Source organism: Centruroides vittatus, unplaced genomic scaffold, assembly GCF_030686945.1.
Source record: "Centruroides vittatus isolate TY-2023 unplaced genomic scaffold, ASM3068694v2 scaffold_861, whole genome shotgun sequence".
In the NCBI taxonomy this organism is placed as follows: domain Eukaryota; kingdom Metazoa; phylum Arthropoda; class Arachnida; order Scorpiones; family Buthidae; genus Centruroides; species Centruroides vittatus.
The window spans coordinates 9,711,182-9,734,193 of record NW_027122718.1 but is presented as its reverse complement, the minus strand read 5'-3'; the positions used below and the strand labels follow the sequence as shown (position 1 = coordinate 9,734,193).

At 24.1% G+C, this 23,012-nt stretch overlaps 1 protein-coding gene across 1 annotated transcript in view; it reads left to right on the top strand.

Annotated features, from left to right (window-relative positions):
• The first annotated feature begins 13,335 nt into the window (after positions 1-13,335).
• The window catches only part of LOC136990171 (pyrokinin-1 receptor-like), a 30,669-nt gene continuing 20,992 nt past the window's right edge, over positions 13,336-23,012 (top strand). Inside the window, exon 1 of the mRNA XM_067288537.1 lies at positions 13,336-14,231. Within this exon, the coding sequence (XP_067144638.1) occupies positions 13,418-14,231 (814 nt within the window). The 5' untranslated portion in view covers positions 13,336-13,417. The remainder of the gene's footprint in view (positions 14,232-23,012) is intronic.

Below are 23,012 nucleotides of genomic sequence, written 5' to 3'. Positions count from 1 at the left end.
TCCTACGTTTGGCTTATATACGCAATTTGGCTTTCCAATCGAAAAGTTTGGGTACCAGTGGTTTAAATGAAAACATTTGAAGCTTTCGTGTCTTTATATATAAAACTATAAATTGTATATGAAAGTGCTTCCAAATAAATAGTTGGCTTGAAAAGCTATTACATGTCTATCTATTTTACCGAAGTTACCAGTAAAAAATATCGAATTACCGGTATATTTACCGATGCATTGGTGCAGGGATTGCAATAGAAAACAAAGTGTTTTTGAATGTTTTCCAAATTAGAAAACACCCAACCGTGGTTTCCACCAGATTGAATCTTTTGGAAGACGATGAAACCAAATAGTTTGTTTGCTCATATTGCTTATTTCATTGTGTTTTAAAATCCATGTCAAATCAACGGGAAGAACAAACAGAAACGAGATAAAAGCAGATAACAGCAATAATTTGTTGGTTTCAAATACTATAATTAGTAGTTTTTTTAAGTGGCACTAGAATGCAGTTTATTCGTTTTCAGACAAAAGAAATATTTTTAAATAATACTAATAACGTATTATAATCTAAATAATTATATTTTCGGACTGCTGACTTAAATCATTGAATGCCTTCTAAAAATACTCAGATTTATTTATTACCGATAGGTAAGTTTTTTTCGCTTATTTAAAAGATAAACTATATTTTAGAAAACAATTAATTCGAATAAAATTATCTACAGATACAAAATGAACCATAATTAAATGTGATAATATATTTAGTAAATTATCGTAAACAGAATTAAATTAAAAATTTTCTTAAAAAATTTTTCATAAAATAATGCAATTTTATATCTTTTATGATTTATAGTTTATATAAACTCTTATAACATTTACTAGACAGTAATAGTTGTAATTTTAAAATATATGCTTTCAAGGTTTGTAATTTATTTAATTATTAAAATCAATTTGTAAATAATTAGACATTTAAAACTTTCGCAATTAAATTTATTACTATATCATATACATGAAGTTTTTTTACTTAAATTTGCTTAAAACTTATATAGCTTTATATTTACATGGAAAGCAGATGTATGCACCAACACTGAAAAAGGATATGAACTCTGTAAGATATCTAAAATAAAACGAGCAATTATTTATTGTGACATCGTCACAAAATGCCAGGCTGAAAATTTTTATCATATTTTTAATTAATTTAATTTAAAATATATGCTCTCCACCTTAAATTAGTAGTGTCTTGCCCCTGTACATCATACTTTTCCTTTAACAATAGAGTCGTGCCGGTAATCTATCTAACGCCTTTCAAGGAAAAATTTTTTGAATTGAAATAACGTGACTTCCGGTTTACACCGGAAGTTCATGTACAGTTAATCAGGACCTCGTGCCCCTAAGCTTTCCATATCCGGTCTTGAATTTTATTTATCTTTATCTAATACCGTTCTCGAGATTAAGGAAAGACAGTGGGAATTTATAGGCCTATAATTTTTTTTTCAAATTGTACCCAATAACTAATATTTTAGCAATAATTTCAAATTATTAATTAAAAAATTAGTCAAAGATAAAGACACCGATCTGATTTATTTTATAATTTTATAGTTAATGATAATTATTCTTATATATCTTCTCCGTGTTGAAACCGTGTTCTTCTTTAAATTATATCACCTCAAAGTATATAGTTATATAATTATGTTTATGTTTAAATGTTTTATATTCATAATTCACCAGTGGCCGGGTGGATGTTTTATCCACTCCGCTGAACACTGATAGTTGGTCATGGATTCTGCCTCGCCAACGGGCCGACCAAGTAGAATTTTCCGTGTTATCTTCACGTTTGTAACACCAAAATAGGGGTCAGTTTCCCATAGAAGGTCCTTAGGGAGGCATCTCTCCTTGGCAGATCACCCACGTGTCTCGTTGCCGTATACAAACAAACACTTTATAGCTTACATATCGTAAGGTGAGAATCAGAGGGAAAATTCTCTCTATATTTTTATCACTTTTTTTTTTTACTTTAAACTGTTGTTTAAAAATTCATCTATCTGTTAACACAGAGTTTTGCCATTCTATAAGCAGTATAAGCAAGTTTAAGAGTGAAAATTTGGCTCTATCTGCTTACTTTTAAATATGGTTACTTCATAATAAAATTTCAAGTTAGTAGCATATTATCGATATAATATTATTATTATTGACAAGTTAAATAATGGCAAACTAGAAAAATCCTTTATTTTTCTTTGTGTTTATGTTTTATGGAAGCATCTTTTATGTCCTTTTCTTAGTGATAGCAATACCGAAAATTGCTGAAATTTCTATTGAATTAGCAGAAAATAAAACAGACAAAAATGTCAAGATAGATGACATCATAACCCAGTCTATAATTGATTAAACACTAATAATAAAAATATATTGACATTTTCTGTCAATATCTGCTGATAACCTTGCATTAAAAATCACCAACAGAATTATAATTGGGAAAACATATAAATCGCTTTATTAACGTTCAAAAGTTTTCTGCTTTGAATATATTTAACAATTGATTAAAATAAATAATTCCGTAATAACGTTACGTTACGGTTTTACGTAAATTCTATTTATAAATATAAGAAACTTTATTAGTATTAATAAATATAAAAAATATCCTAAAGCAAGAGTTTATTCTATAATAAAAAAAAGGATCGTAGGATAAGACAACGCGAAATATAGGCAATTTGCCAAGGGGAATGCCTCCCAGGAGGATTTTTTTGTAGGAAACTGGTCCCTATTTAGATGTCAGACACGTGAAAAAAACCCGGAAAACTTTACGTGGCCAGCTCATCGGTGAGGAGCGAACCCACGACCAACAACTAGCGTATAGTGATTTTATCCACTCGGTCACTTGTGGACCTAAGAAAAGAAAGAATATAAAATAAGTTTATTTGAACACGAACACGAATATGAAAGGAATTTTTGTCTTTTTAGTGCAATAATCGTTTTATTATTAATAAAACTTAACCAGTAACTTTATATCTTCAAACAGTTTTACCGTTTTTGCCTTGACTGTTTCTTTTACAAAAATACCTGTGATACGTTCCATATTTGTCAAATATTATATAAAATATAATTTATTTACTTAAAATGTAATTAAATAGTAACTCGTGGATATTTTATGTATTATATTTATAATTGAAAAAATATATATATATCTTAAATTGTTTTCAAATGATTCCGTATTTCCTGCTTAAGTGATTTTTCAATGCATATTTTAGTAAAGAAATTATTTTTAAAGTTTTATAAAAATCTAAGTTTTTAATTAAAAATATTTTAAATACTTTTACTCTATTTTTCTGAAAATATATTATTTTTTCTTACCTTACTTCTCACAAGAATGTTCTACTTGCCAATGTCTGGATCAAGAAAGAAATCCTCTAAAATCCAAGGAAACTATTTTAAAGAAGAATCGAACCTGATTTACAACAGACGTGAAAATATTATTTGAAGAAAAATCTTTCTGTACTTATCGAAAACTATTTCTAAAAACGGAATTTAAAAAGGAAAGTAATTTAAGATTATAGTTTTAAGAAATATCAATTTATTAATAATATATATATATATATATATATATATATATAATATATATTTTTAAATAAACAAATTTCTATATTATTTAAAGCTATTTTGGAAAATTTTCTTATTATTTTTACTTGTTTATTAGAAAGTATATATAAGAATTTGTTGAAAACAAGAACACTGAACGAATTTTCGAATTTATTAAAAATTGCGTAAAATCTCTGTTACTAAAAATAATAGAAATTTGCTAATTCAGTTTATCAATTTTACATCAAATAACTGTCTTTTGCTTAAAATATTTTTGAATTCCTACTTTACAAAATGTCACTAATAATTTCATATTTCAAAGAACCTTTACGTCTTTCAGTAAAATAGCTTTTATTGATTTTTTAATCCTATAAATCATACACATATTTATCATAAATTGTGTAAATCATTATAAATTATATGAATTTATCAAATTCATAAAGTAATGAATGGTTCAATTCAGCAACTTGAAACATGTGCCATTTATAAAACATTTATCAGGATTAAAAAAAAAAACACTTTTTTTGTGAAGAAAAGTTAAATTTATATAACAATTTATAAAATAAAAATATTATTTATCAATATATATTGATTAGTACTTAATTCTATACAGTGAAATATTTTATATAATTAATTGTCGCATGTTATTGAAGTGATATTTTTATTTCACTTATACAGTTACATTTCAATTTTTAAAATTGTTTATTAAAGAAGAAATTCAATTATTAAAGTTGAAAATTGAATTTATATATTTATACAACTTCTACAAAGTTTAAAATTTTGTTAACTTTGCTTTTTATCCACAATTACAGTGAATGGAATGGAGGAAATACCTTCGAGGATTGTGTATATGATACAAAAGCATTGATAAGTATTATGAATATTAGATTAACAGACTATTCACTTTATGAATTATTTATTAAATTATTTGTTTGATAAGCTGTTAAGCAATTTTTTCTTATTATTAATTTATCTTTCTTGATTATACTTTTATACTATATTGATTTTCTTAATGAGCTATAAGAAAACAAATTATTTTCTTGCATTGAATATTCAAATCATTGAGTATTCCCTTAATAATTTGATATATTTTATTAAATAAAATTCTTATATTTGTATTTTAAAAAATAAGCTAATAAATTTTGATGCCAATTCCTAAATTTAAAAAAAAACACTGCCAAAATCTATTCCTTCCAATGAAAGAAATCGAAGAATCTAATCTTCAAGTAGGTCTGTAATATTAAAAAAGTACAGTATTATATATTAAAAAATATATTCTAAATATATTTATTATAATGTTTTTTCTTAATTTAAACAGTGGTTTAAGTGAAAAATTCAAAAACTTTTATAATATCAAAAAATGGAAAGTTGATAACATAAATAACGAAGACTTTTTAGTGAACTTTCAAATCCTAAACTTCTAATTTTTTATTTATTTATTTTAAAAAGTTCCATTTTACTTTTAATTAAAAATTTATTTAATTACTTAGAAAATAAGTTTTTTTTTTAATTAAAAGTTGGCAAAATCTGAAGTCGTTTCTTTTATGCGGTATCACCATTGTTCAAAATCAATTTAAAATAGTTAGAAATGGAAACTTCTGTGTAATGTTTCTTTCTTAGTGCAAAGAATCAATTAAAAATGTTATTGGAGGACGTCCAGCTGCAATAAATCCAACATCTAATTTATAATATCCCATAGCTGTCAGATCATTCATCTATTAATAACGTTAGAGTATGCAATTCGGAGTCAAGTTGTCAGAAAATTAAAAAAAAAATTCATGTTTAACAATCTTAAATAACTACGAGACGAATTTTTAAGATGGGAAAATACAATTTTTACTACTTTTTTTTTAAATGTTCAACTTATATTTCTCCAAACATAAAATATTTTCAGGCAAAATATAAATCATTTATTGCCTATGTATCATTATTCGATGATAAGAAATCATCGGTAAAAGATTTATGAAGGTTTGATTCTCGTGTATTAATCTTTAATACGAAGAAGGTATGTTTCTTCAGGTTGATGTAGTTGGTATTTTAGTAGAATAGCAACAGGCATTTGAGTTGGAGAACAGCCAAAGATCCGTAATCGCTATTTGGATCGAAAAAACTCACAATCTAATTTACCCATTTCGTTTTTTACGTAAAAAGAAATTAGTACTTAGTCCTAACAACGTTCACATAATGTTTATCAAAAAATACATGAAATATTCCAGTTTAATTTCTTCAATAATTTAATTTTATTTAAAAATAACACCTTATTGAATCTCATTACTGAATTCACTTAAATTAATATTAATAAATATAATGGTACCCCTCATTATTAAATTCGCTAATTGTGATAATTTACTACTGATTTTCTTACTAATCGCAACATTAATTTAATTTATCTACTATCGAATTCATCTCTGACTGTAAACAAATTACTTACTGAATTTACTGCTAATTGCAATAATAATTTATTTACTGCTAATTTTTTTTTTTACTAATTAAACAGTTATTTACTTACTTCTTAAGTATCATTAATTTACTTACTACTGAATTTACTGCTACTCGTAAGAGTAATTTACCTACTATTGGATTGTAAACAATTTACTTACTACTGAATTTACTACCAATTGCAACAATAATTTACATGCTGTTATTGTAAAGGTGAACTTCACTTACTACTGTAATCATTACTGGTTATAACTGAAATTTATTTACTGATTCTACTATTGAGTTTAGTCAGTAAATTACTTTTCAATTTAATAGAAACAAATTTATAGTAACTGAATTAAGTTATTAAATGTAACAATTTACTGCTAAATTAATTAAATTTAATAATAAGCTCGATATTTTTAAGGGGAAAAAAAACTTAAATTTCTTTTAGAATTGATAACGATGATATTATAATATAATGTTAATAATTACGTTAGGAAATTAATTATGTAATAGACTAGGGGTTTAAATTAAATTAAGATATTAATTTAATCCTAAACTTTATTAAATATAATTTAATGAAATGTGCTAAAATATCCAATATAACTTTACTAAAAATTCAACTAAGAATACCGATCAAACTTACTGAGGTAATCAACATTGCAATTTAATTAAATTTCTAATTCTATTTATTTTAAGAATTAAATGAATAAAATTAATTAATTTTTAAAGATTATTAAACTATACTCTTAATTAAAAATTAATTAAACATCACGTAAAAATCTCTTGATATAGTCTTAATTAAAATGTATATTATATATCTTTAATAATAGAAAATTTTAAAAAATTATTGAGGTAAAAATAAAAAATATGTATTAATCTTTAAATTTTTAAGATTTTATTCTAAAATATTAAATCAATTTATAATTTTAATTAATTATTTATTGTATAAAAATAATTTTTTTTAATTTAATAATTAAAACAGATTTTCTAAAGTCATAACTATTAAAGTAGTCGATAAAAACTTTTATGTTTGATATAAAAAAAGAAATCAATTTAATTCGAAATAAATATTTTATTCGTATTTTCTAAATTTAGTTTTATTATATAAACTTTACTTAAAACATTTACTTATTTACTTTAGTTACTATTATTTATTTGATAGAAAATTGTTGACATCGAAAGTTTATATTAAAAAAATAATAATATATATATATTAACACACTTAAAATAAAATTTATTAAATACAGAATATAATAAATTATATAATCAATATAATACAATATTATATTTTATTTAAAAATAATGTATAATTTCACGTATATATCAATACACTATCCCTCACTTTACGACGTCGTCTAACTTATACAATTCTCAATTTTACGAATGGTATAAAATTTTTTATTCTGATTGTACTAAAATATAGCATTTTTTATGATCTCTTCGATAGGTATTGCAGACTTTTTATGGATTATTTTCAGTGATATAATCTCAATTTATTAAACTAAGTCTATGGAAAATTGCGGTTCGATTTACGACGAATATCTTTACGATACTTAAATAATTAAATTCTATAAACGAGGTATATTATAAATTAAATTTATAAAATAAATTAATGTAAAATTTATTAAATATTATTATTATATATAATAAAGTTTTATGAATAATATATTTGAATATTTTCAGAGTAAAGATGTTTTTTGATGCTTTATATTTGTAAATAACTCATTTTATTTCTGAAATAAAATTTTGAATAAAGTTAGATTTGAAAAATATCTGAATTATTCAAAGAAAAAAGTAAAATAGAAAGTAGAACATATAAAAGTAAACAAAGCAAATGTTGTCAGAGTGTACAGTACCTTTTCAACATCGAGGAATCTCTCTCTCAAATGAATCATGGATCTTGATTTTTTTCCCTTTCTTCCTTTTTTCACATGATTCAACTTGACATATTTTCAAATAGAACTATTTACAAAAAAATAATGTTATTTTCCAACCTTTTTTACTTGATAATTCTTCGTTATAGAAAAATTAAAAATTAATATTCGTTCTTGAGATCGCGATCTACTGTTGGGGAAGTTTATTATGAAAATACACAAATCAGAAAGAATTAAAATAAATTAAACATTATAAAAATTAAAATTAATAATTATATAATTATGTATTCCGAGACCGTGTCGTCTTTTTATTTGTATTTACATTCACTACTAGGTGTATTAAGAGACACAAGGTAAAAAAGCCTTGTGTCTCTTAATACACCTAGTAGTGAATATAAATACAATTATATAATTGTTTAATACGAGAATAATGAGTTTTTTTTTAGAAATTTAAATAGAATATTAAAAATAAGTAAATAATTTTAGTTATTTTAAATTCAAATATTTCTCCAATAAAATAAATAATTAGTTATATAAAAGGGTTTAATAATTATATCTTTATATCCATTTTATTGATTTCAATAAGAATAAAAACTAAACTTTTGATTAAAATAAATTTATATGTAAAATTCTAATACTATTTTTGAAGAAATTTATTTAATATTTTTCGTTTGGAATCAAGACTGTTGCTTGACAACTTGATAAACGGTTGTAAGGGGGTAGGTCGATGAACAAAATACAATACAACTATAGTTTAACCAAGCTACATTTTGCTACAGAAAACTGTTGTTTATACAACATTGTCATAAGATTGACTGTAATAGTTTTAGTGTTCCTGCAGACTCGGTTATGCTCCATTATTTTCTCTTTAGGTCATGTTTGAGTGTACCTTAATACAAACATCATTATGGTATCACTCTTATTTTTCAACCATTATTGTATCGAATGTAACTTATATCATTACTTTTATCACTTAAAAGTAAAATTAATTAAATATTTTTTTATTATTATTTAAATGAGAAAAAACATCATTTTTGAATAATCTATATTCCTTATTTGCATTTTATTTTCATGCATTTCAAAATTTTTCCATTTATCATTTACATAAATAAACAAATTTATAATAGAATTCGATCTGATACTAATGTAAATTATTCTATTTTTATAATGCTTCTCATTTTAATTTTTATTTGTAATATGCTAATTCGTAATGTGATCGTAAGGCTGATAAATGATAAAATTTGATATTTATCTTATATACAGTATTTAAATAAAATAAAAAAACAGCAGAATATTAAATAGTTATTTCGTATGCCAAATATTTAAATTATTTTTTAAGTAGTTCATGTCATTTTTACGTAAAGGCGTGGGTTCTGAACCGATCTTTTCCTCCTTGATTTCTTTTCGTTATACACCAGGGATCCTAGTAATTATCTTTATTTTTAGTTTCATTAATAAGAGGCGTGGGTTCGTCTTATCTTACACCAAACAAATTATTTCGTGTGGCTTTAATTTTCTTTTCGAAGAAATTAATTTGTTGACACGGGTTCAGATTCTATAGCTACGATTTATTTATTTATTTTTTTTTTGGATAAAGAAGATGGCCTTGCATCTTACAATTTGGGTCCTACTTATTTTATAAAGAAAATCAACTGTTATAATATCAATTTCTGGTAATCTAGAAGTAATTTTTTAAAAGATTTTTTTCCTTTTAACTTGTAGTATAACATCAAAATCCAAACGATTAATGTTTTAGAAACTTTACCTCAATCTCCCGTTCAATCGATTGTAACAAACGGATATCCAATACTTGATGAAACTTCATTCAGAACAAATAAGGTCCCAAAAAATAACGGATATTGTCCGACATGGATGTTTTTTCTTCGTAGATTATCAATAAAAGAAATAGATTAAGCGTTATTTATATACTTGTATTGTGTACTTTACTTTTTAATTGTTTTTTTTTCAGTAAAATTAAATCAATATGAAAGAAAATACGATTAAATAAAACGATTTTTCAATATAGGAAACTATAATTCTAGAAACATTTATTATAAGATGGAGTATTAAAATACGTGCTGCGCTTACTTCTTATATTAAAATATATATAGTCTAGGAGTATTAAAAAAAAAAAAACTTTTTCTTCAAAACATAATTTTTAAAGTTATCAAATTTAAGAAAAATCTTTATGGTAAACATAATAATGATAACACTATTATGAATAGAGTTCCCAAATGACTAGACGGTATGAAATTACATTATCAATCTTTTAAAGAAAAATGATAAAGTTGACCTTAAGCATTAAAAATTCTGAAAAAATTAACAGGAAAACCTTTCCAAAACCTTAATAACGTTCGTAATTTTCTTTTTTTTTTAAATTAAATATTTTACTCCAAAGAATTTTAAATAACTGAGACTATTTGTACCTCGTTTTGTTATTATAATAAAAGTTTAAGGTGTTAATAATTCACTAAAAAATTTATTATTGTCCATTTTGGGATCTTGTCCTAAATTCTGTAAATGTTCTCTTCCGAAAACATCGTAAAAATTTAGAACCGAGAAAATATTTATTATACGTCTGGGAATTACAACTATGGTTGGAATCTTTACTAATTTCTATAAATATTAAATTAACTTTCTTATATCGACAGAAATTAATTCTGAAAATAGATTTAATTCAGCTAATTTCATACGTTTTCAAGATTTCTTCGACTCTATATTTCATTTATTCATAAGTATAATCATAATATTATTATAATTTATTTAATTATAAAGTTATATTATTATTAAGTTAAGTTATATGTAATTTATTACCGTTTTCATATAAATATTAGATATTTATATACTTAGATACAATTGAATACTAAAATAAATGATAAATTTATAATTGTTAATTTTAATGATTTTTAAAATAAATAGTTAAAAAAGTTACTATTATATTTAATCTTTAAATATATACAAAATTAAATGTAATAATTATTTATTTTAATTATTTTTTTTTAAATTATAGATTCATACTTGTTATATTATTCAGTTATATATATATATTCAGATAATAAATTTAATATTTATAGACAGGCAAACAGTAATAAATTATTTATAGCATAAAATTTAGTCACTAATTTTTACATAACACTCCATTATGCAATATATAACATAGTAGTCAAGTAACAACAGCAATTTGTTCCCTTAATTATTGATTGATGTGTTTACAAAGAGCAGCATCGTGTTTCTTGTAACTAAATTATATCACTTTCGCTTATTTTAATATTTTTTCCTTTGAAGCAAGACTATAAATTATATAACTTACATATTTATAACTGCATATAAAATTTACAAGTTATATATATTAAGGAATAAAATCAATCGATAAATTTTAGTAAATTCGTAAAAAGATTTGCAACATTTAATTTTGAATTTTTTGCAAAAAAAATTCATAATTTTTAAGTAAGATTCTGTAATAATTTCGTTAGAAAAATATAAATATCACTACAGTTTTTAAAAATGTTATCATATAACTAATTTTTTCAAATAGCTTTTTATAACGGTAATATATTTTTCAATTATAATTGTTATTTTAATTTATCTGAGTGCACAATTTGAACGAATAAAAGTGAAGACTGTTTTGTGTTAACATGATTCCTCTTTTCCAATATTACTCTTCCTGTGATCTTTATACAATACTTTTTAAAAGATTAGTTTCAATCGATTCTCTTTAATCTTATTAGTTTCTTTATTAGTTATTGAATATAAGTAAACTCACATTTTCTTTATAATATATGGCATATCTCTATTCAGTATACTGTAAGTATGTATTGAATATATACAGTAGGCCTATAAATAGACCTATCAATATCAAGTTCAACCATTTTCGATCTATGAGAAGAAGAGGAAACTGATCTTTTCGAGTTTCTTCTACTTTTTCCGCTCCCTTTTTATATAATATCACTAAAATTCTATTAAAAATTAATCAAATGATATATAAGCATGTGATCTTTATGATTCTACTGTAAAAGTTCTGTATCAGGTACAAGTTTTAAATCTCTAATCATAGATAATGCATGATTAATTCTTTAATTTATTATAAATCGGAAGGGTAATGAGTTATGAAGATTCTTTTGCTTATTAAAAGTGCATTTATAAAACTGCCAAAAAAACCTCCAATAATTTAGTTCGATGACCGGTTATGTAATAATAATATAAAAAATAATCATTCATCTATAAGAGGTACGATTTTCTGGTCAAGATCTCTTCCTCTGTTGAGTTTCAATCCTTAATTAATTTACTTTCATCACTCGGTTGAATGATCGATGGACAGAACATTAATATAAAGAGTTATTTATATAAATTAATTTCGTACTCAGATCGAATATACATTAGAAAATTGAATAAATTGCCAGTTACAGTACTTTAACTATATCAAATACAGCTTAGAATTCTATTGAAATCGCAAAATCTTACTGAAATTTCAATAAATTCCTACATGCCACACTAGAAATGATTTTTTTTCCTAAGATAATTTTATAATCAAGACAATACATATATATATAAAACAAATTGTGGACAAAAAACGAAAATTGCATGCCGAAATGAACGGAAATAACGAAGACAATATATATTTTTTATATAATTGATTTTTAAAATGATCAATTGTAAATTAAATTTTTTTACTCTAGTTACTCTTTTGTTGTCTGGTTTAAGATTATTCTTTCTTTCATGTGGTTGGGGTCAGTGGCAAACTGATAAAGTTAGGTACTTATTTCCGACATTGTTCACCAGTCGGCGTTGTGACATTAGAAATTGATAGCTTCCACCCATTTTTCCTCAAAGGAATTCTATTGAAATTTCGATGTTTCCTCCTTTACTGGCTATTGCTAAATTTTAACGAAAATAATCTTAAGTATTGTTCCTTCGTTAAAAATATGAAAAAGATATTTGTAATTTTACGAATAAAAAATAAACATTTGTACATTAAGTTACGTGTTATAAATAAACACTACAATTTGTATTAATTGTGTATAAAGTGATAAATACGAAATTTGAAAACATTTATATTAAACGTTTTGTAAATTAAATAAAACTTATATTAATATTTATTCGAAAATTAAAAAGGTAAAGTGAAATAAAATTTTAAAATATTTACACTTAAACATTATTTTAAGAAAGAAAATATGAATATTTGTTTGATATTTTTATATTAGAATACTTTTCTGATATAAAATTTACTTTAAAATAGCTAAATTTACTGATAAAACAGAAGGTGTTTTGATTAAACATATTGAGGTATATTAATGAAATGTATATTAAAGCACTTCTTGTTGTATTATATAAATAGGAGAATAACGTGTGTTAAAATATCGGAAGTGCGATGCTGACCTTTAAACTTGGTTCCTGTGCAGCTGAGAGAATAACCATTGAGAACGTTGCGTCGCTTAACTTTCTGCTATCGATTGCGGCAGAAAGCAAGCAGCGGACAGCCACACCACACTACAGTACAGTCGCTAGTCAGTGGACGGCTGGATGTGGGACCCAGTCGAAGGATATGGTTCCTTGTAGGGATGAACGTTGACTTGAATTTTACATTCATGTCACTCGACAACTTGACACGTGATATATGGAAATACGGTAACGAAAGTTCGGATGATGGACTGGGCCCTAAGAGGGGTCCACTTAGCACCGTCATACCGATGACTGTTGTTTATGCTGTAATTCTTGTTACCGGAACGACTGGAAATGTGTGTACCTGTATAGTGATAGCTCGAAACAAATATATGCATACGGCAACTAATTATTATCTGTTCAGTTTGGCCATATCGGATTTACTCCTTTTAGTCTTGGGATTGCCTCAAGAATTATATGAATTATGGGTAAGATATCCTTATATTTTTGGTGAGAGCGTTTGTGTCATACGTGGTTTGACTTCGGAAACTTCAACAAACGCATCAATTTTGACTATAACGGCCTTTACTGTCGAGAGATACGTTGCTATCTGTCACCCTTTGAGAGCCCATACCATGTCCCATCTACCTAGGGCTATTCGAACGATACTAGCTATCTGGATGATAGCGGCTGTGTTCGCTATGCCCCTAGCTTTACAGTTTGGTATTGTTTACGGAGAAACGGAAGATGGTAAAATAATTTGGGAATCAGCCGTCTGCAATGTCAAAAGACCTCTACCACACGCCTTCGAAATATCAACTTTTCTATTCTTTGTCCTTCCCATCAGCGTTATTTCCATACTGTATGTATTTATAGGACTAAGACTTAGGATGTCGGGTCCTGGAAGAAGGAAATGTTCACCAGAAACAACAAATGGACCAGGATCAGGAAGACAAAATCACGCATCGAGAAGAGCTGTCGTAAAAATGTTAGGTAAGTCAATCATCATCTATTTACAATTCGATTTTAAAGTGCGTATATTATTTAATCTCTTAGTCAAAGTAAATCTTTCTTCAAATCGTTTATGATGTGAAGGGATTTAAAAATCTTCTCTAGACGTCCCATTAACTTAATGCGTCTAGAACAACTCGAGTCTCCCTTCATAATCCTTTTAAATTGTCTTTTATGATTTCAATGCAAACGTTGCAGATTCTATCTCGAAACGGTGTTTTTCAAATAAAAAATCACTATCGAATCGTGTAAACGTATTTATCTCTAACGCAGTTCTTCCTCTTTAAAAATATATTTTGTCCAAATTTCTTTCTTTCCAAGTATTTCAACCCAACTCCATACATATCAAAAATGAAAAATGAGGTGTTTTTTTATAAGAAAATCGAAATTACTCTCTCCAACACAGAACATATATTAAACTTACAGGATATATTCGTGTAAAGAATAGATCCTGTTTTGCTGCATTATGTTCAAACAAGATTTACTCTGCATTTAGATATATTTAAATACAAAATTATATTTTAAAACGGGATCCATTATGCGTTTGAAAATATATTTAAACAGAAATCATTTGTGCATAAATTCTTTCACTTATAGCACAGATCTTGCTTACATATAATACATAACTTCAAACAGGAATCTTGCTTAAATATAATTACACATATTCCGAATAGAGATTTGATTTAATATACCGCATGGATTCTAAATAATTCAGAATATAATCGCTTGAACATAACTAGATTTATGTAAGCAACGATTATATTAAAGTAGAATTTTGCATCAATATAATGGATTTTATTCGAGTCTCATTCCTTAATTCATTCTCTAAATCCAATTTATGCATATTTTATGGAAATTATGAGCAAACAGGATCCACTTTGCAGACAATAGCATTGCACTTAATCACGATTCATTCTGACTGATTGATTGATTATTAAAGGAAATGCGCTAACATATACAGGTTATGTGACCGGTCATATTTACGTTTATTACAGGTAGGCCTGATCCACAATGGGGTCGATTAGTGGGAAGAATGGGAAATGATTCCCCGAATGGTTCTACTCACGATAAATTATGGAGTCTGGATCAGTGTCTAGCGTGGGTTCCCACGGAGTTGACACCTTATTGCGCGACCTTCTAGCAGATGCAGATCTATTCTGTGCATGAATCTAAATTACTGCATATGAATAAATTATACGTAGATACGATTCCTTCATTGTAATACATATAGAATTCTTTACAGGAATTCATTACATATAGATTTATTCTTTATAAGATTGTATTGAAGAAGGATTAATACTGTACATAGGATTAATCCTTTCATCGGAACATGGATATTATCCGTAAATTAATTTCCAAACTTTTGCACTTAATTTTGAAATAATTAAATGAGATAAATTCCTCATTATTGTTATATTTAATTTAATTTCGTAACTAAAATATATTTAATCACGTTAATTGTTCAAATGCATTTTCTAGATGAGCATCTCTATTTAAACAGTTTTCTTTATATTTTTCCTCTAAGCTATAGGAATTTTAAAAAATTGTTAATAAATTCTTGAAAATCTTGAAAGTTTTCTTTTTGTTATCTTTAAAAATCGCAATTATTAATTTATGCTAATTATAAAAGATTCGCATTAAAGAATTTATTAAATTCTATTGGTTTTTTTTTTAAAAATTGATTCTATTGAAATTCAGATCTAGGCTTTTAATTTAATTATCAATTATTAATATTTTTCTGTAAAATTAATTATAAAAATATTCTTTCTTTTATTGAAACTCTCTCGCCAGAAGTCGAAAGTATCAACTAATTGCATATTAAATTAATTTTTTAGATACATTTTTAAATCATATTTATATCTTAAAAAAAATTTATTAAATTGAAAAAAGAAAATCGAATTTACTAGTAGAAAATCTTTGTAATAATATCGATTACGAAAAGTATTATTAGATGCAAATGATCGTTAGTTTAGTTTTCAGCTATTTTTTTCCCCCTTCTTCCTAACTTTCTATTTTTAATGAAGTTTTCTTTATCTATTCTATGACTTTTCTTATTAATTTTTAGATGATCTTTAATACCATCACGTGCATCCAAAAACGAAAAAATGTCAGATGAAAGAAGACATGACTAACAACCTGAGTTTCCTCTAAAAAAAAAGAAAAAAAAAATTAAAAAAAAAGTAGATATCGTGTTAAAATGTCTCATAAATAATACTTTTTATCACGTTTCCAGTTTTATTAGATAGAAATAGGAAACTGCTCAAATTTCTTTATTTTATAAATAAAGTTATTGTTCAGTAATAATATCTCAGAGTCGAATCACTCGAAGCAACCTAAATGAAATTACTACTTTTACTGTTTATTTCTTAACTTTTTTTTTAAAAAAAAAAAGATTACTTCTGGAATAAGAAATTAAGAACTTCGAAGTCAAAGAGTTTATCAATTCCATCCATGACCTTTATTATTGTGTTGTAAAATCGATAAAACGCCCAAGCAGTGCTGTTGCTATTTGCTTACGAAATGGCCAATGCGTAACTTCATTGCTTACATAATATTGATATACAGTATTTCTTTAATACTTTAATGGATCTTAAGGAGATTACGGGAGTAATTTCGTCTTTCAATTTGAATATCTACGTTTAATCCTCGTTTCTGAAATTCTACGTGAATCTTAACTTCTTATGTCATTCGAAACCGGAGTTTATAACAAATTTTACACAATACGCGTGTTTTAAATACTACTTTTTTGGATGGGAAATTGAATTTTTAATGTAAATTCATCTTTGCAACGTAAAATAGTTACAGAATTCTCAAATTATTTACTTCTTACTCAACTTCCTACGCTACTCAAAAGTAAAATTACAAGAAACTTGAAGTATTATTTATATTATAAATTCTGTTCTGGTATAAAAAAAAAAAATTGAATTTTTAGCATGAAGTCATCTCGCACGTAAGGAATTTTTAGAATTGGTTCGGAATATTGCGTAAAAATATTTGTTAGCTCGTATGAAGTATACATACATATAGCTTAATAAATTCCCAAGAAATCCAAATTTATGCTAATCCCACAATTGCATTTGAATTGCATAATTTGTGGAATGTTGCATTCTTAACTTAATGTGCATTCTTATGAAGTTGTTAAGGTTTTTCTCACCCAAAAACCAAGACATTGTTAGTCAGCAATTGATTCTATCAAGATAGTTGCTACTGGTTACAATAATAACTTTCAAAGGAAGTCATTTATTTGCTGGATAGATACAGGAAAAGCACGTCTTGAATTTAATGGAGTTCGAATATAGTAGACACTGCATAAAATTTTATTTTTTTTTTTACAGAAATTCTAAGAATTGCATTAATTTTATATATATATATATACGAAATTTATCTTTAAGGTAATTTAATTCGAATTAATTTTTAATTAAAAATATCACCATTTCTTTTGTCTTTTCACTATTTAATTATATAGATAAACTATTTTCATTTTAGTGGTTCGAAGAAGTTATCTCTGGTCAATTTAGCACGGTAACAAGCCCATGCAATTTGTGAATTATAAAAAAAAGAACCACAAAAATATAAGTAGAAATAAACAAAATCGATAGAGTTACGAGTAAAAGTAATGTCAGAAAGTAACATAAATTACAGATATAAATAATTTTTATCAACTAATACAATTCAAACAATGACATGTACTTATTTTAAGTAACTTTCCTCATAAAACGATGTTCGAAGATCATTCTGAGTTGAAATATAAGATGTAGACTATATATACTTTCATTCTTGGTTAGTGTATCTGGTCATCTTTTAAATGTTATACTGAAAGTAGTTTGTAATATATGGCGGGTCAAAATCATTTTTTTTTACTTGTGTTATCAGGAGAACATCATCTATTCTGAGATATATATTATAGTTACTTTTATAAGATGAAAATATTAAATTTACTTTACAAAATAACTAATTTAAATCGTTAATTATTCGAATAATTTTCACATAAATGTATGAATTATACATATATATTCTGGAACAAGAGATTATAAATTATAGATAAGCTACTAACTTGTATGTTTTTTGAGTTGAATTGAAATAATGCCAGATAATATATTAAAATAATGAATAAAAATGAAACAGAAAACAGAAATTAGCAAGATAAATGAAGACAAATGCTGACAATGATTGAAAATGAAGCTGGATAATATTTTCTAAACAGAAATATGAACGGAAATTTATATTTTAATATAGATATATCGTGAGAAAATGAGAAAAATTTATATTATTTTTTTAATTAATTTATTTATTTACATTTATAAATTTTTCGTATGAATGTTTTTTAACTTTTATGCTTAAAATTAATAATCGATTCTTCCATCAGAATGAACTTAATATTTAAATTTTCTTGTCTTTCAATTTCGATAAAATTTCGAAAATTATTCTATCGAAAATTCATGTTAAATTGAACTTTTATAATTAAATTTTTTAATAAAAAAAAATGTTTTCTATAAAATTGTTATATTTTTAATTTATAATTTCTTGCGCTTCATTTATATTCTTCATTACTCTTCTTGGGAAATGATTAACGTAAAAGAAAATATCGACAGAAAAACTTTTAATATTTTATTATTTTATATAGGCCTAATAATAAATATTTAGATTAATATATATTAAAATATTTTACCGATAATAACACTCGTTAAATTAGACTTCATCGCGACATTTAGCGTCATTTAATTCAACAAAATCAGACTTTATAAAGTTAGAAAATTTAAATTAAAATACGAACTCCCGTCGGATATTTAACATTTTTTTAATACTTAAATCTTATATAAAATAATTTTTTTTAGTCTCGAATTTACTTAAGCTAAATCGCTGTTATTGATTTTGAACACTTTCTTAAAAGAAAATTGGTAAAGTTTAGTACTAAAAAAAAAAAAATTCAATTATAAATTATTTTATGATGTTTAAATGTATAAAATAAATACAATTTTGAAACTATAATATGTTGTAAAATTTTAAATAATCGCATTAATGAAAAATATATTTAACAGAAATACAGATTAAAATTGAATTTGTAAAGTAAAGATTAATAAAGACAATGGAAGGATTAATTCCATAATTTGGAGAAGATTGTATGAAATTAATTGATGTTATGTTGAAATTAATAAAGATTTTCTATAGAAAAATAAATAATTTACTATAAAAATTGGGAAATTTGCCAACTCGAGATCATTGTCCTTTCGATTTAACAATCTTAACAAATTAAATTTTGTGTAAATCAGACAATTTAAAAGAAAAAAATATATATATATATCTTATTTAAATATTGTAAAGATTAATATGTCTTCTTAGAAGAATAATTTTTTAAATATGCTTACGAACTTTTTCTTTGGTATAAAATAAAATTTGAAAAATTATTAACAATTTTAAAAACAAAAATAATTTTATTTAATAAGAAAAAAAAACTGAAAAAAAATGTAAACCAAATTATTTTAACAACAATATTACTTTTTCATCTAAACAATAATTCAAATCAACAATATACAGTAAAACCTGTGTAAACCGGAACCGCACGTACCCGGTATAAATAGGTTTCTGTTTTTGACAGGTTTATATAATATTTTTTAAACATTTCTCTACGTTTATAATCGATTATTTGATATAATTTTATAACTTTTTTTTCATTTTATAGCAAAAAAATTCTTATATAAATTCTATTACTTTTATTCTTCGATACTTCCATTCAAATTTCTCTTTTGTATTTTCTATTTATATACTTGAACAGTCTCTGAGGATAACTTAGAAAAATAGATATTCAGTACTATTTCTTAGAGTTTTTTTTTAAATAAAAAATAATAATAAAACGGAAACCTGTCAAACCGGGAAAAATGTATTGGATATCGTATGATTCCGGTTAACACAGGTTTTACTTTATACAAAGATCAGATTTTCTATCATATAAGTACAATTATCGGAACATTTATTTGAAAAAAATCAAAAATTATTAATAGATATTAAGTTTATTATAAAAATAATAAAGTAAACAGTGACTTTAAAGCTAAAAATAAATAAATTTTTACTTTTATTTCTAAAAAAAAAGTGAAAAAATTGCAAATAGGATTGATTTTAAACAGCTTTAGGGAGTAATAACGTTTAAATTAATCGATTTATAAGGCTTAAATGTAACAAAAAATTAATTTAATTAAATAATTAAAATATTTTTTAAAATTATTAATAGTTTAATTATTATTTAGTTTAAATTTCAATAGCTTATTTTTATAAAATGCGTGCGAATAGAATTTTTTTTCTTCACTTTTTGCAGCTTTTAAATCCTATTTACATAACTTGATTGGATTTTCTTTTGTTTTTTATATAATTTCAAACCTTGTTGACAATTTTCATGCATACAAATTAATCTTATTTATTGCTTAACATTGTTGTTTACGAGATTGTTAAAATTAATAGTATTAAACGATGTGAAATTTTCAGATAATCGCATGTTTTTCTTTTATTTCGGGCTAATCATAAATAATATTTACTACTCTAAAATGTATTTAATTTTATAATTTAAATTTAAAAAAAAAATAAAGAAAAATAAGGGTAATTTATTTAAAATATTTTAAAATTTTAATTGATATCTTAAGGTTAGAATATAATCATAATATAAGCATTTAATCTTATTTCGATGTTCATTTTCATATTTAAATTATAAAATTTTTATGTTCTTTTGATGGAAAAATAAATTTTTATATTTTCATTTAAGCAAAAAGTTTCTATAAATTACTTTTTTATTATTATTATTTTTTTTTTTTTCAAAAATTAAAATTTCAATAAATTGCTTAAAGGCGATGTTATTCAAATTTAATATTCTTAAAATCTGCATACTGTAAAGATAAGAATAATATTGTAAATACTGTACGTTCGAATAAACTTCACGTTTTCTGGTAAGAGTTAAGGGTTAAATTTTAAATTTATATGGTGAAGTCTAGTGTTTAAAGACATCTCTACCCTCCGGTTAAAAGTGTGCAACATTAGTATTCAGTAGATACAATAAATATCTTTAGAAAAGAGTAAAAAATCTGCCAATGTTTGATAACAGTTCTCAACTTGCAGTTGTTTAAGCGTGGCAAACCATTCCACAAACCATCAAAGCTGATGGAAAACATTTGAAACTTTTCTGTTTAAGAAGTGTAAAAATATTTTTAAAAATAAAATAATAAAAAATTTTTTTACTTATACATTAAATAAAATTTTATTCTTTTATTTAAATTACATTATAATAAAAGAACGTAAAAATAATTCAATTTTTCTATGGTCCTGTATAAAGATTTATAGATAAACTGTAGAAGAATTTTATCTATAATATAATCTATATATATATATTTTTTCAGTTTATGCTAGATAAGCTTTATATTATTATTTTTTTTTTCGTTAATAAAATTTTATTATAAAACATATTGCTAAATCAATGTTTCAGCCAGTAGGAACATAAATATTTTTATCAATAAAAGTTTAAAGTTTTCTTAAGTTAGATTTACTACTAATATATTTATTTAATGATATAAATTTTAGAATTTTTATCAATTTCTACTGATTCATTTTTATTTTTATGATTTTTCTATTAATTTTAATGGTTTCACTTTGATGTAAACACACTACAAATAAGAAAAAAAAAACAATTTATTTTATTTTTAAAAAAATTGCAATTAACTAGAAATAGATATTTTTTAATTAAATTTTCAAACACACACACCACACACACACACACACACACACACAAAATAATTTATTCTACGATTTCATTTTAAATTTATTCTCTAAACAATTTAGATTAAGTTGTTTTCAGTTTTTTTAATTATTTCCCTCCCCAAAAAACATAAAAAATAAATTCTGTATTTAAAAAAAAATACAAAAACCGAGATAAATTTTTCAAATGGAAACACTCCTTTTGTAATTTTAAATTCTTATGTAAATTTAAATGCAGTAAAGTAATACAAAACATTGTTTTACTTCACTTAAGTACTTATACAAATAAAAATAAATTGAATTGTCTTATTAATTTTTTAAATTTTACGTAATAAATTAATATTAAATTGTCCTTTCGAAGTTATCACATATATATATATATATATATATATATATGGAGTCATTTCCTTAATTAATATTAGCATCAAAATGCAATTTATTTGCATAAGCAACAATGAAGCTTAATTTACTTGAAAATTAATAATTTTGACACTGGATTCAGAAATTGCAAGTTTTCCGAGCGATTATAGTTAAATTTCAAACTGTGTGTAAATTATCATTAATTAATACTTAAAGAGGTATCCTTTACTGTAACTTGAATATTAAACGTTTCAAGAGGTTACTTCAGAAAGAAAATCTATTTTTTACTTCAATAATTTATTAAATTTTAATTATTATCTATATAAAAATACGTTAATATACGTATTTTTAGATACAAATACTTTCCAGAAAGGTAAATTACGTACTTTATTCTATATGAAAATATATATACCAGAAATCATTTAAGTTGTAAATTGCTTAAATCACGTTTTAGTTTATTACATTTTGAATATATAATTTCATATTTGGGAGTTTAAATATAATTAGATTCCATTGATGTATACCATTCTTAGCACAATTTGCCTTTCAACGTAGGATCCATAAAGTAAACATCATTAGCCAAATTGTTGAAGTTGAAAATTGTACGAAGGGAAATTATTACAAAAGTTAACTGAATAAATAAGGAGCAGAAAGAAATTTTGTATTAAA